General features: G+C 47.0%; 1 protein-coding gene across 2 annotated transcripts; it reads left to right on the top strand.

The window, feature by feature from the left end:
- Positions 1–4181: 4181 nt before the first annotated feature.
- On the top strand, positions 4182–10288 carry LOC309525302 (zinc finger protein 500-like). Of its 2 annotated transcripts, XR_014216137.1 has the most exons (4): positions 4182–4908; positions 5528–5902; positions 7104–7247; positions 8952–10288. XR_014216137.1 is itself a non-coding variant. In XM_082210861.1 (3 exons), exons 2-3 carry the CDS (start codon positions 5543–5545, stop codon positions 7155–7157), a joined length of 414 nt encoding a protein of 137 aa, XP_082066987.1. In that variant the 5' UTR covers positions 4182–4908; positions 5528–5542; the 3' UTR covers positions 7158–7292. The 2 variants fall into 2 exon arrangements, 1 of the variants encoding a protein (XP_082066987.1); XM_082210861.1 differs by lacking the exon at positions 8952–10288 and having other exon boundaries at positions 7104–7292.
- The last annotated feature ends 2566 nt before the right edge of the window (positions 10289–12854 follow it).

Here is a 12854-nt window from a genome sequence, read left to right on the forward strand (position 1 = left end):
CCACGCCACTTAGGTGCAAGTGGATCTCGTTTCCACTCTTTCACCCATATGCTATGCCAGCCTGGAGCTGATGAATCGGCATGGCAATGCTGCACGGCGTGCGCTCGAGGGCCCACCTGTTAAGATAAAAAACAAACAAACAAACACGGGAGAGAGACAAAAACACGGGAGAGAGATTGCACTTGTCCCTGTGTCGCATGGTCTCCTATTTGTTTGAGGTCAGTTGGAATATCCTGAACAAAGGAGGGCGGCCTCCCATACAGGAGCTCAAAAGGTGACAACTTAAGTCTTTTTGTGGGTGTGCACCGAACACGAAACAGTGTTATGGGTAACACGTCTACCCTCCTGAGACTTTAGACATATTAGTGGGCTTCTGGCATGCCCTGCAGATACCTTGCACAAGCATCTGGCAGTAGGTGTTAAGCCTGGCCAGGTGAATTGCATTGTTTGGATCCCAATTAGGATCTTCCAAGGGAAAGTTGTCCTGGAGATGACGGTCAATATTATAAATATTTCCCACTCTGGCCTGCTCACGCAAATATATCTGTGCCTTTTCAATTATGTCTCTCCTTTCCTCAGTGGTGAAGAGAGTATTCAGGAGCTGGCGACAATCTGTCCAAGTAGGACTATGAGTATCTACTATTGAAGTCACCGAGTCCATCATAGCCCGAGGTTTTTCTGCGAAAGGTGGGGTGTTTTCCAATTCATCAGATCCGTAGTTGTGAATGGAATGTACTGGAGGATCGAAGTTCGAGGTGGCCGTGGTCCGGGTTGCCCATTAACCAGCACAGGCTCCTCAAGTGCATCAAATACTCTTCTAAGAGGGGCTACTACGTGACCTTTCTCTTCGCTTTGCTCTAGGGGCCTCAAATCATAGGGGATGGTATTTGTCCCAAGGCGTTCTTTTAGCAGCTTTATACGCCTGGCTGTATTGCTTGCTGACCGATCAAGGTCTCCCTGTAACTTCTGTAATAATTCTCTAGGACTTGGATGTACAGGGGTTTGGGGTAGGCAATCAGTTATTCCACTAAAAGAGACTGTAGATGGAGTTCTACTGGGACTCACAGGTGGAATAACCACTTCTGCTTGGGCTTCATTATAGGACTCCAATGCCTCCTGAAGATATTTATCATAATCTATCAAGGAATCAAGTTCTGTGACTCCACCCCCCATTATTCATTCCACTTTCTTGCCTTGGGGTTACAACTGGTGGAGGGTTTGAATTAGGCTCCCTTCGATGTGGGGTAGCATAGGGTGGAGATAGAAGCACCTCTTCCTCTGGTCCCTCAAAAATGGGTTTGAGTTTATTTGGCAAGATTCCTTTCCTAGCTTCGGCTTTTACAGCCAATAATTTGCATCGTTGGACTTTGCATTCCCTTATCCATGGAGGATTTTTATTTAATGTGCTCAGCCAGGAATCTATATATGAAAATTGTTCTGGGCACCCTCCAGTTTCTTTGGCGATGTTAGGCCAAAGTTTGCTTACTAAATTGTCAAGAATGTATAACTTGCTGTTGAAATGGAATACACAAGATGAAACAGTTAAATCAGTTATGATTAAGTGGGCACAGGACATTGGTCATAATATTATGTCTGCTGACTGGGAAAGGTTGTGGAACACTGGTATTAAATTTACGGCATGTAGTGCTTTAAAGGAAAATGTTATGAAAATGGTCTATAGGTGGTACATGACCCCAGTTAAGCTAGCAAAAATTTACCATTTGCCTGATAACAAATGTTGGAAATGTAAGGAAACTGAAGGTACTTTTTATCATCTTTGGTGGACATGCCCGAAGATTAAGGCTTTCTGGGAGATGATATATAATGAAATGAAAAAGGTATTTAAATATACCTTCCTTAAGAAACCAGAGGCCTTTCTCTTGGGCATTGTCGGCCAATTGGTGCCAAAAAAGGACAGAACTTTTTTCATGTATGCAACAACAGCAGCAAGAATACTGATCGCAAAGTATTGGAAGACACAAGATTTACCCACCTTGGAAGAATGGCAGATGAAAGTGATTGACTATATGACATTGGCGGAAATGACGAGCAGAATTCGTGACCAGGGAAAGGAGACTGCGGAAGAAGACTGGAAGAAATTCAAGATTTATCTTAAGAACTATTATAAACTTGATGAAGCTTAGAATGTCGAGATTTTACAGAGAGAAAGGGTTGCAGTAATATAAGATCAGATTAAGAAAGGACTATGATGAATTAGGATGGGAAAGAACATGTATAAGTTGCTATAAAATTTGGACATGAGGATGCAGAAAGGGGAGGTATGGGGAAGTCCGAGGAAAGAAGTCTATGAAAGGATATTTTGAAATTATATTTGTTTGTTTGTTTGTTTTTCTTTTATGTTTGTTTGTTATAAAAACTTTTGTAAAACTAATAAAAATTTTATAAAAAAAAAAAACAAAGTTTGCTTACTAAATTTATATCAAAGGTTCCTTGAGATGGCCATCCAGTATTTTGTTTTGGCCATTCTAGTTCACATAACGTTCTCAGGCGTTCTGGCGTCATTTTGACTCCATATGCCCCTGAGAAGGCTTTCTTAAAATTATTTAACATACATTCAAAAGGTGTATTTCCCCCCTTTGAACCCCCAACTCCCATTGTATGGCCCTGTGAAGTATCCACTCAGTCACTCACACACACACCTTACTGGGAAACGAAGTAGTACTCACTCCACACTTAGGTCAGCTACACATTGTACTTTCTCACACATGCAATGCGCCAGATACTTCAACCATACTCTACCTCCCAATCTTCCCTTTTCCCTACACCAGATCACCATCTGATGTACCCAGCCACCTAGCGTACTCAGTTCCCCTTTACTGAGACGCAGAAGTTTGATCAGGACTTCTCTTCCTCCCAATTAATTGGAGGGCCAAAACCCCTTAGTGCACTTACCCTTAGCTGGTTCCCTGTTTATTTCTCTGGTTCCCCCCCGGTCCGTCGCCGTCAGTGGGCAGGGTATCAGACAGACGAGACTGCTGCGTTCCCCTGGAAAAAATTTTTCCAGTGCGCGCTGGGTAGGCAATCAGTTGTCTTCTCTCTTGTACCCCGTCCAGTAAGGCGAAGGGGCTGCGTTCCAGCAGACCACTTATCCGAGTCGCAGGCACCATAAAATGTAGCACCCTGCTTGTGGTTAACGCTTAGCTGGAATGAAATATTCAACGCAGCAACAGAGAAATTAAAAAAATAATTTATTTGTCAGACAAATAAATAAGAGGCACAGTGGTATATGGTTACCAAGCTCTGGCCTGGCCCCCTGCCATAATGGCCAGCACTTATATTCCCTTAATCCAGCCCCCTTTGCTCCTCCTGTGGCTGCCTCTGTTCAATCAGCCTGGTTGGATTTCCTATTGGCTGATTGCTATAATTAATTCTAAGAGATACACCCATATCCTCCTGTCCTTATATGGAACACAAAGAGCTATATATTGTTACATCTATAAATGACAAATAAGTAGTAATATATCTTACATGTGTCTCAACAAGGAATCTTAATTACCAGCTCACCTCTTGTCTTCCTTGCCCTCCAAAACAGATGGTTAATAATTTTAAAATTTTATCTTGAACAGATGTCAGAGACCTTGGGTTCATATTCTCATGCATCATCAATGAAATATCTCCTTTTGGAGGTCTTTAAACAAAGGTCTGACAACCATTTGTCATGATTGGCGTCTCTTGTCTGACAAGGGGGGCTAAATACAACTATATGAAATCTAGCATTTCTTAAATCCTTTGCATAATTACATTTAAGACAATATATTTAATACATAACATAGATAGCTTTTTAAAAGAATAAACTTCCTCAAAGTAAAAAAGGAAGAAACAGTTTACAGCCTCATTTCCATGTGCTCTTGGCCTTTTGTCCTGTGGCTCAAGTTTAACGGTTTTATTATGTTTGGTCTCTGCCCTTTTTATAACATGTCTGTAATTCCAGCTTTTACGACTTTGAGAATTGTTTTCTGCTATAAATCAAAGGGGGGGCCCCTTTGTCTAGAAGGAAAACACTGTCAGTGTTTTCTTAAGCAGCTGGTCTGCCTGGCATGAATACTTTTGAAAATCTAAGCCCATTTAATTTAGGAACCTGATCAAGATATAAGCCAATATATGCCTTGATTAAAAATGCAGTCTATATTCAGATGCCACAACATAGCTTTGGCCTGGGATCCTTTCAGCTGTCATTTCTGAAGATTAAACCAGATTAAATCTTGTGCAACAAATGATGGGTGCTGCCTTGAACCCCATAAGGCCATTGCTCTCCCTAGCTCAGTACAGTGGTACCTCGGGTTGCATACGCTTCAGGTTACATACGCTTCAGGTTACAGACTCCGCTAACCCAGAAATAGTACCTCAGGTTAAGAACTTTGCTTCAGGATGAGAACAGAAATCGTGCTCTGGTGGCGCAGCAGCAGCAGGAGGCCCCATTAGCTAAAGTGGTGCTTCAGGTTAAGAACAGTTTCAGGTTAAGAACAGACCTCCAGAACGAATTAAGTTCTTAACCCCGAGGTACCACTGTATTATCACCTCCCTCTGGCACCCATGGGTTGTCGTAGCACCCAGAGTGTGCCACCGGTGCGCTTGCCAGGCTCTCCCCCATGTGATGCCACAATCCGTGAATGAAGCTGTTAAATAATCCCTGAATAATGATTAAGGAAAAAAATATTTTTAAAACATTTATTCATCCAACTCAGTCAGTATAAATACATCCTGCAGTTGTGCAACTTGTTCAAGAGGACTGATTGTACCACTGTGTAAGAAAAAGGATAAAACAAGCTTCTGTTATGGGGTGACTCATACAAATTTTTCATCCCTGCGTGTTTATGTTATTTAAATTCTGAATTAATACAGTACTGTACATATAGGTTCAGATCCATAATAGATGTCTTTACAAATGTTATGGTAAAATCTGGGTGCAGGGCTACTCTGCCACCCAGCTCGTCGGACTAGGTCCGTGGGTCCCTGCGGAGGAAAATGAGCTCAGCCGGAGACAGGAGCAAACTGCAGAAGATCCAAGTTTATTGCGCAACAGGTTCAAGGCGAGATTGAACAGCGAGAAAGGGGTGACATGAACTTTTGAGATTTCCCTCCATGTCCCAGAATACAGTGCAAAATACATCCCAGTTACATCATGAATACATTAAGAAGAAGTTGGGTTACACCGGATTAACATATGGAGGAGGGAGGGGGGAATATGCAGAGCTGGAGATATGCGCAGATAAGCACATCCTGAGAAGACAATGGTCCATGTATGCATAGTCTGTCACCTGGCATCGCAGGGAGGAAGGGCTTGGCAGAGCAATTTGACCGGATTAGGGTCTTGACACCTTGCTTGAGGGATTATGGAGGACAGGGGAGGTGTCATGGGGTCCTAGAGAAATTGAGCAAATTGGCACGTTGATTTTTCTATGAATTTTATAGATTTTAGTCCCTTTTGACATTGACAATTGGAAATAAATGGATATATTGTAGCGAAGAAGGTGAAGAAGACATGCCCCCCTTCCGTATCACAAAGGAGCAGGCCTTTCAGATGCTGGAGACCGGAGACAGAGAGGATTATGGGAAAGTGAAGGCAGCCATCTTGCGCAGGGACGCCTTGAGGAGGGAAATGCAGCGCCAGCGCTTCAGGGGCTTCTGCTACCAGGAGGCCGAGGGGCCCAGAGGGGCCTACACCCGGCTGCAGGAGCTTTGCTCCCGGTGGCTGAAGCCGGAGCGGCACAGCAAGGAGCAGATCCTGGAGCTGCTGATCCTGGAGCAGTTCCTGACTGTCCTGCCGCCAGAGATCCAGAGCAGGGTGAGGGAGTGCAGCCTGGAGACCTGCTCCCAGGCGGTGACTCTGGCCGACGGGTTCCTTCGGGTGCAGCAGGAGACCCAGAGGCAAGGGAAAGAGGTGAGGTTGTCGGTCTGTATGTGTGAAACTCCCATCTGCATTATACATTTAAAGCATCGTTATCCCACTTCAAACAGTCATGGCTTTCCCCCAAGGAATCCTGGGAGCTGTAGTTTGTTAAAGGTGCTGAGAGTAGTTAAGAAACAGCCTTTATCCCCCTCGCAGAGCTACAATTCCCAGAGTTCCCTGGAAAGAGGGTTTGATTATTAATCCACTCTGAGAGTTGTAGCTTTAGGAGGGGAAAAGTTTAAAGTGGCATAAAGGTAAAGGTAAAGGGACCCCTGACAATTAGGTCCAGTCGTGGCCGACTCTGGGGTTGCAGCGCTCATCTGGCTTTACTGGCCGAGGGACCCGGCGTACAGCTTCCGGGTCATGTGGCCAGCATGACTAAGCCGCTTCTGGTGAACCAGAGCAGCACACGGAAACGCCGTTTACCTTCCCGCCGGTGCGGTACCTATTTATCTACTTGCACTTTGAACTGCTAGGTTGGCAGGAGCAGGGACCGAGCAATGGGAGCTCACCCCATTGCGGGGATTTGAACTGCCGACCTTCTGATCGGCAAGCCCTAGGTTCTGTGGTTTAACCCACAGCGCCACCCGCGTCCCTTTAAAGTGGCATAAGAGGGCTTTAAAAGGAAAGTGCGGATTTGATCCGAAATCGTTTTTATTTGGTTTTTCAAATATAAATTTATAACAAATGCACATCCGTATATAGAGATTTCTCTGAATCTCAAGACTTCCCACCATCCCTTCCATGGGTCTTATTGTCAACATTTTCAATGGCATATTATTCCATAATCTAATTTTTGTATCTGTCCATACTGTCCAAAGTGTTTGTTACGTTACAAGTGATATTAAAATCCTGCTAATGTTTTCATCTGCTTACAGTGGTCTCCTAAATAAATTATATTCCCCCCCCCATTATTTCTTGAAGTTTTTGTCTTCTTGGTTCCTGAGCTTTCCGGTGAGTTTTGCCATTTCAGCATAGTCCAAAGTGCAGATTTGATCCAATACAGATGCTGACTGGGATAAGATGGGTCTGTGTGGTACCTGCAGGGTTGACTTGGGGTATGTCTGCTTCCACAGACTCAGGAGTCTACTTCTCAGTAGACTGGTGTAGGATCATAATGTTGCCGCTAGAGCTCAACCCTCCTAAGGCCTGTCCCTGCCATCTCAAAAGCGACTCCATGTTGCTATTTCAGGTGTCAGCACCATTTCAGGACCAGGCAGCAGTGAACGTCTCCACGGCGGATTGACAGGCCGCATCAGACACTGACCAGAGGCTGCTAGCCACGGAGATCAAGCAGGAAAGAGATGAAGAAGCCGGTTTGCTGGGTAAGTCTTGTGTCTGGATTCTACATTTCCTAACCAACTCTCTGTAAAAAGGTAGAGGGACCCCTGACCATTAGGTCGTGGCTGACTCTGGGGTTGCGGCGTTCATCTCGCTTTATTGGCCCAGGGAGCCGGTATACAGCTTCCAGGTCATGTGGGCGGCATGATTTAGCCCAGTGTTTCCCAACCTTTTTTGGGCAAAGGCACACTTGTTTCATGAAAAAAATCTCGAGGCACACCACCATTAGAAAATGTTTAAAAAATTAACTCTGTGCCTATATTGACTATATATAAAGTAATTCTCTTTAATAGGAATCAAATAAACACAAAGAAAGTATTTTATAATTACTTTATTATGAAATAGTAAGTAAACAGAAATATGAAAAATTATAAAATACTTTATTCAGTGCGCAACTCACGCCGGGAGGGATGCACGAAAGTGTAAGTTTCAATTTTTTCCCCTCCCCCTTGCCTTCCTTCTGTGCCAACTGCCAAAAAGCCAAGAATCGAGGGACCGCCGGCGGAGGGGGGGAGGGCGAGCGGAGACAGCGGCGAGCCCCGTTCCTCCCCATCCGCCCCATTCCGTGCAAGGAGCGCGAACAGGTGTGAGAAGGGGGTCAAACCTGCGGGCCGGCGCCGGGGAACCTCCAAGCTTTGGGGGTGGGGGGGGAGGAGGCAGCAAAGCGAGGCAGGAAGGAGAGCGCGGCTTGGCTGGGTGAGCTTTGGCAGGGGCAGGGAATGAGAGCCGCGAGGCGGGTGCTGCGGACGGAGGCGCTGCCCGCCGAGCTCGCAGGCAGCCAGGCAGGCAGACGGCGAGAGCCCCGCGCTGGGCGGCCTCTCCTCGCCGCTGCCGCCCCGCCTCTCGCCGCCCGACTCGCCCACCTCCCTCCGGGGACGGTGCCCCAATCGAAAATTTGACTTTTTTTTAATAAAAAAAAATCTTTCGAATTTTTTAATTTTTCCCACGGCACACCAGGCAACATCTCGCGGCACACTAGTGTGCCGCGGAACAGTGGTTGAAAAACACTGATTTAGCCGCTTCTGACGAACCAGAGCAGTGCACGGAAACGCTGTTTACCTTCCCGCCAGAGCGGTACCTATTTATCTACTTGCACTTTGATGTGCTTTCAAACTGCTAGGTTGGCAGGAGCAGGGACCGAGCAACGGGAGCTCACCCCGTTGCAGGGATTCGAACCACCAACCTTCTGATCGGCAAGTCCTAGGCTCTGTGGTTTAACCCACAGCGCCACCAACTCTCTGTACCTCAAGTCTAACCCTCCTCAGCAGTAGGCCTGGGTGTATCGATACATCGCCCAGGACCGGCAGAAGGGGCAGACCGCAATGGTGGCTTCACTCAGCAATATATCACGGATTAAATCATCACCACTCTTGATACCCTCCAGCTTAGGAGTGGTGGCGGTTTCACCTGTGATATACCACTGAGTGAATCCACCATCCCACTCTGTAAGCTGACGGTGAGCTGGGGACTCCCTTAAAGTGCTCCCTGCCCGCCAGCTGAGGGAGCCTTGATGCTTCTCCGGCTTGCTTGCAGTGCTGGGTGAAACTGCCTCAGTGATTTCACCCCGGCGCCTCGCAGCACTGTGGTAGGAAGCAGGGTTTTGAACATTGCTATGTATCTGTTCAGGGAGTTCAGGGGCAGTGAAACTGGTGAAATTCGCCCGACTTCCTATCTCTCCCACTGAAGGAATTTCTGCAAGAGGCCTGATGGCTCTGGTCTGTTACAGCAGAGCTGAGGGAGTGAGCTCTGCTTCTCAGCTTGCCCGCTCCTGGGAGGGCAGGGGAGTATTGGAGTCACAGATTCTCTGATTCAACAAGCAGGCAAAAGGAGATGTCCAGAACTCAGACAGTTCTGTGGTGTTCTCTGTCCCTTTGAGAGATTTCCTACAAGGTCTTTTAACGGGTGGAAGGGGAGTATTCATTTCCTCTCTTTTTAGTTTTGTGTTTTTCTAGACCGGAAAATTAGTTGGTTTTTGGGGGATGTTCTCGTATCTCCAGCAGGTGAAGGATGGACGAGTGTTGACATCGAAGGGAAACGCTCCCTTCAAGATCCTTATGAGAGCTCCTCAGTGAGAGGATGAGAAGAAAAGGACAATGTTTCCTGGAGTTCCGAGTGCGAAATGCTCTGTAGGGTCAGCACAGACTGGAGCATCCACAGCAAAGCTGCTCAGGGGAGAGAGAGGATGGATCCGTTTCTGGAGCAGGTGGTGAGAAGCACCTAAGGAAAACTGCTGCCCACCAGAGAACCCACCCTGTTAAGAGACAAAGGACACACAGCACCAGTGTACCCTCCAACATTTCTCTGACAAAAAGAGGGACATCCCAGGGAAAAGTGGAACATTCTGGGATCAAATCCAAAACTGGGACGGCTTCAGTAAATCCACGTCTGTCCCTGGAAAATATGGACACTGGGAGGATCCATAAGACTCCACTGTTGTTTCTTGCACAAGAGGGCCCCTTCAGATGGCAATAGAGCAATCATCATCATCATCATCATCATAAAAAAATTTATTTATATCCCGCCCTCCCCAGCTGAAGCCGGGCTCAGGGCGGCTAACAACAATAAAATAGTGCAACATTCTAAAAACATTCCATTATACAAATTAATTAAAATCAAATTGATGGCAACCATAAGCTTAAGTTCTGTAAAGATTGCCAAAGGAGGGAGTCAGGCTGTGCCCTGACCAAAGGCCTGGTGGAACAGCTCTGTCTTGCAGGCCCTGCGGAAAGATGTCAAATCCCACAGGGCCCTAGTCTCTTGTGACAGAGCGTTCCACCAGATTTGAGCCGCAGCCGAAAAAGCCCTGGCTCTAGTTGAGGCCAGCCTAACCTCTTTGTGGCCTGCGACCTTCAGGATGTTTTTATTTGAAGACCGTAAGTTCCTCTGTGGGACATACCAGGAGAGGCGGTCCCGTAGGTACAAGGGTCCTAAGCCGTATAGGGCTTTAAAGGTTAAAACCAGCACCTTAAACCTGATCCTGTACTCCACCGGGAGCCAGTGCAGCTGGTATAGCACTGGGTGAATGTGATCTTGCAGCGAGGACCCCGTAAGATGTCACGCCGCGCGCGGCATTCTGCGCCCGCTGGAGTTTCTGGGTCAGTCTCAAGGGTAGCCCCACGTAGAGAGAGTTACAATAATCCAGTCTGGAGGTGACCGTCGTGTGGATCACAGTGGCTAGGTCAGGGCGAGAAAGGTAAGGAGCCAACTTCTTAGCTTGGCGGAGATGAAAAAATGCCGCCTTTGTTATAGCTGTAATCTGTGCCTCCATGGAGAGGGAGCTATCGAAGATTACACCCAAACTCATAATGGACGGTGCTGGCACTAACTGCACCCCCGCAAGAGATGGGAGTTGCCCCCTCAATCCCATATCGTCCCGTCCCAGCCAGAGGACCTCTGTCTTCGAAGGATTTAACTTCAACCGGCTCCCACGTAACCATCCAGCCACAGCTTCCAAACATCTGATTGGTGTTAGAGCCATGCTAAAGCCCCAATGGTGGGAGAATCTCCGACCATCTGTGCAACTTAAGAGAACACCAGAAAACGAAGCCTTTGTGATTTGAGCAGAGAGAAAATGGAGAAAAGAATGCAAACTGCTTGCTCCACTGGGCGAGAGAAGCAGCTCCCAGTTGCTTAGCATGTTAAGAAATTAAATTTGGAGTGTGACTTGGAGGATAAAGCTCCCCACTTATTCTTATTCTTGCTATGAATTAGCCCTTTACCCCCCCCCCCGGTTACAACCATTAAAGACAGTAATTAAAAGCAATTTAAAACAACTTACTGTCACCAAAATAAGGTGGGTCCCATGGACTGCAAGAAGATCAAATATATCCATTCTTAAGGAAATCAGCCCTGAGTGCTCACTGGAAGGACAGATCCTGAAGCTGAAGCTCCAGTACTTTGGCCACCTCATGAGAAGAGAAGACTCCCTGGAAAAGACCCTGATGTTGGGAAAGATGGAGGACACAAGGAGAAGGGGATGACAGAGGACGAGATGGTTGGACAGTGTTCTCGAAGCTACCAGCATGAGTTTGACGAAACTGTGGGAGGCAGTGGAAGACAGGAGTGCCTGGCGTGCTCTGGTCCATGGGGTCACGAAGAGTCAGACACGACTAAATGACTAAACAACAACAACAATGTGCGCAAGCAGGTAAATGCATAACTTTTCAGCCGTCCTTCGTTGACTTTGGGTGGCAGAGTGGGGGAGACAACTATATGCCTAGAAACTTGGGCTTGGGGAGAGTTGGATTCAAGTCGCTTTTTAGCTTTAGGAATTCAGAGTCCCCTGGACCAGTTGCTCTTCCTGATACCAGTCAACCTCACAGAGCTGTTTTGGGAAAAAAAGTGGGGTGAGGGGGGAATAAGCCATTTCACTAGCACTGGGGACCCATGTTGCTAGCACCTGCTCACAACACCTTGCCACAATTTAAGCTGCATTTCCGACAGTCATAGCAGTTTGTTTCTCTTCTCCACGCATCACTATGGTTTGAAATCTTGCTGGTTGCAGCAATGCTTGATTTAGTGTGAATGTGCTTCTCAAACCACTTTCTTTGAACATAAGGATCTGTTTGTGGTGAAATAAGAATGCAGTTTCACAGATCAATGAAAAACAAGCTAAAATAGGTGACATAAAAGGAAAGGGGAATAGGGAGGGAGGAGGAAAGGAACAAGCTCAGTACTAGTTCTTCAAGTTATAATGACCATTTGGGGTAGAAACAGTGATGGAGTGACTGTTACTAGGAGACAGTTGCAGAAGAGCCCAAGACAGCTCTGAGCCGCAGCGATAGAATAACCCTTATTTGTTTTTCTCTCTCTCTCTGCTCTGCAACCTCATGCAATATTGGCATTTGCTCAGTTCTATGTATGCCTATTCCCAGCATGGCCTACTTTAAAAAGGGTTCAGTCTAAGCCCTGATGTTTCATCCGTTGTGTCTTTTTAAGTCACACTGTGTTGTGCGCCTTCAAACAGCATTCTTGAACATGCTTATTGCTCCCATTGTTTTTCTGCATTTTGACTGCCAATGCAAGAGAAATGTGTTAGGGACACAGCCAACATTTGTGTGTGTGTGAGTGTGTTTTTTGGGGGCATTGTCCATTCTAGGCAAAATGGCCACTCCAGTCAGCTTCTCCCTGGGGTTCCCAACGTGGCCTTTGGCCCCTCCCATCTGAAATGAGGGCTGCTTTTTTGACCAAGGATGGTGTGGAAGGGGCTGCGTGGTGTTGCCTGTCAGCAGTGGGGGTGCGCATTGGGCCAGACCCCCAGCTCAGGGTGCCCAGGGCAAGGGGTGCGTGCCACCACCAAGGAGCAGGGGAAGGTGCTGGAGGGGACCGAGGGCGAGTGATAAAACCAAGCCTTAGGTGGAGGGGATTAGGGCTTATCTGCTCCCCCCGCCAATAATATTTTTATTCAAGTTGGCTCCCATGCTTGTAAAGATCGGTTTGCTGAAGGCTGCAGGGGGGGGGGGGGCAAGGCTGCTTTTGCTCTCTGGTCCTCCTTGCAGGTTTCCCACAGGTGTCTGGGTGGCCCCTCTTGGGCGCTGGACCAAATGGGACACTTTTGTGTCCTTCCTTCCACGGGGTGAGTGGAGGCTCACAGGGAACTTAT

The sequence above is a fragment of the Podarcis vaucheri genome (assembly GCF_965113315.1).
Source record: "Podarcis vaucheri genome assembly, chromosome: 2".
In the NCBI taxonomy this organism is placed as follows: Eukaryota; Metazoa; Chordata; class Lepidosauria; order Squamata; family Lacertidae; genus Podarcis; species Podarcis vaucheri.

What these genes read in the sequence shown, in the direction of transcription:
- LOC309525302 (XM_082210861.1), top strand. Translation starts at nt 5,543, where the DNA reads ATGCTGGAGACCGGAGACAGAGAGGATTATGGGAAAGTGAAGGCAGCC. An exon ending in CCCAGAGGCAAGGGAAAGAG is followed by an intron (nt 5,903 to 7,103) that starts GTGAGGTTGTCG and finishes TTGCTATTTCAG; the next exon opens with GTGTCAGCACCATTTCAGGA.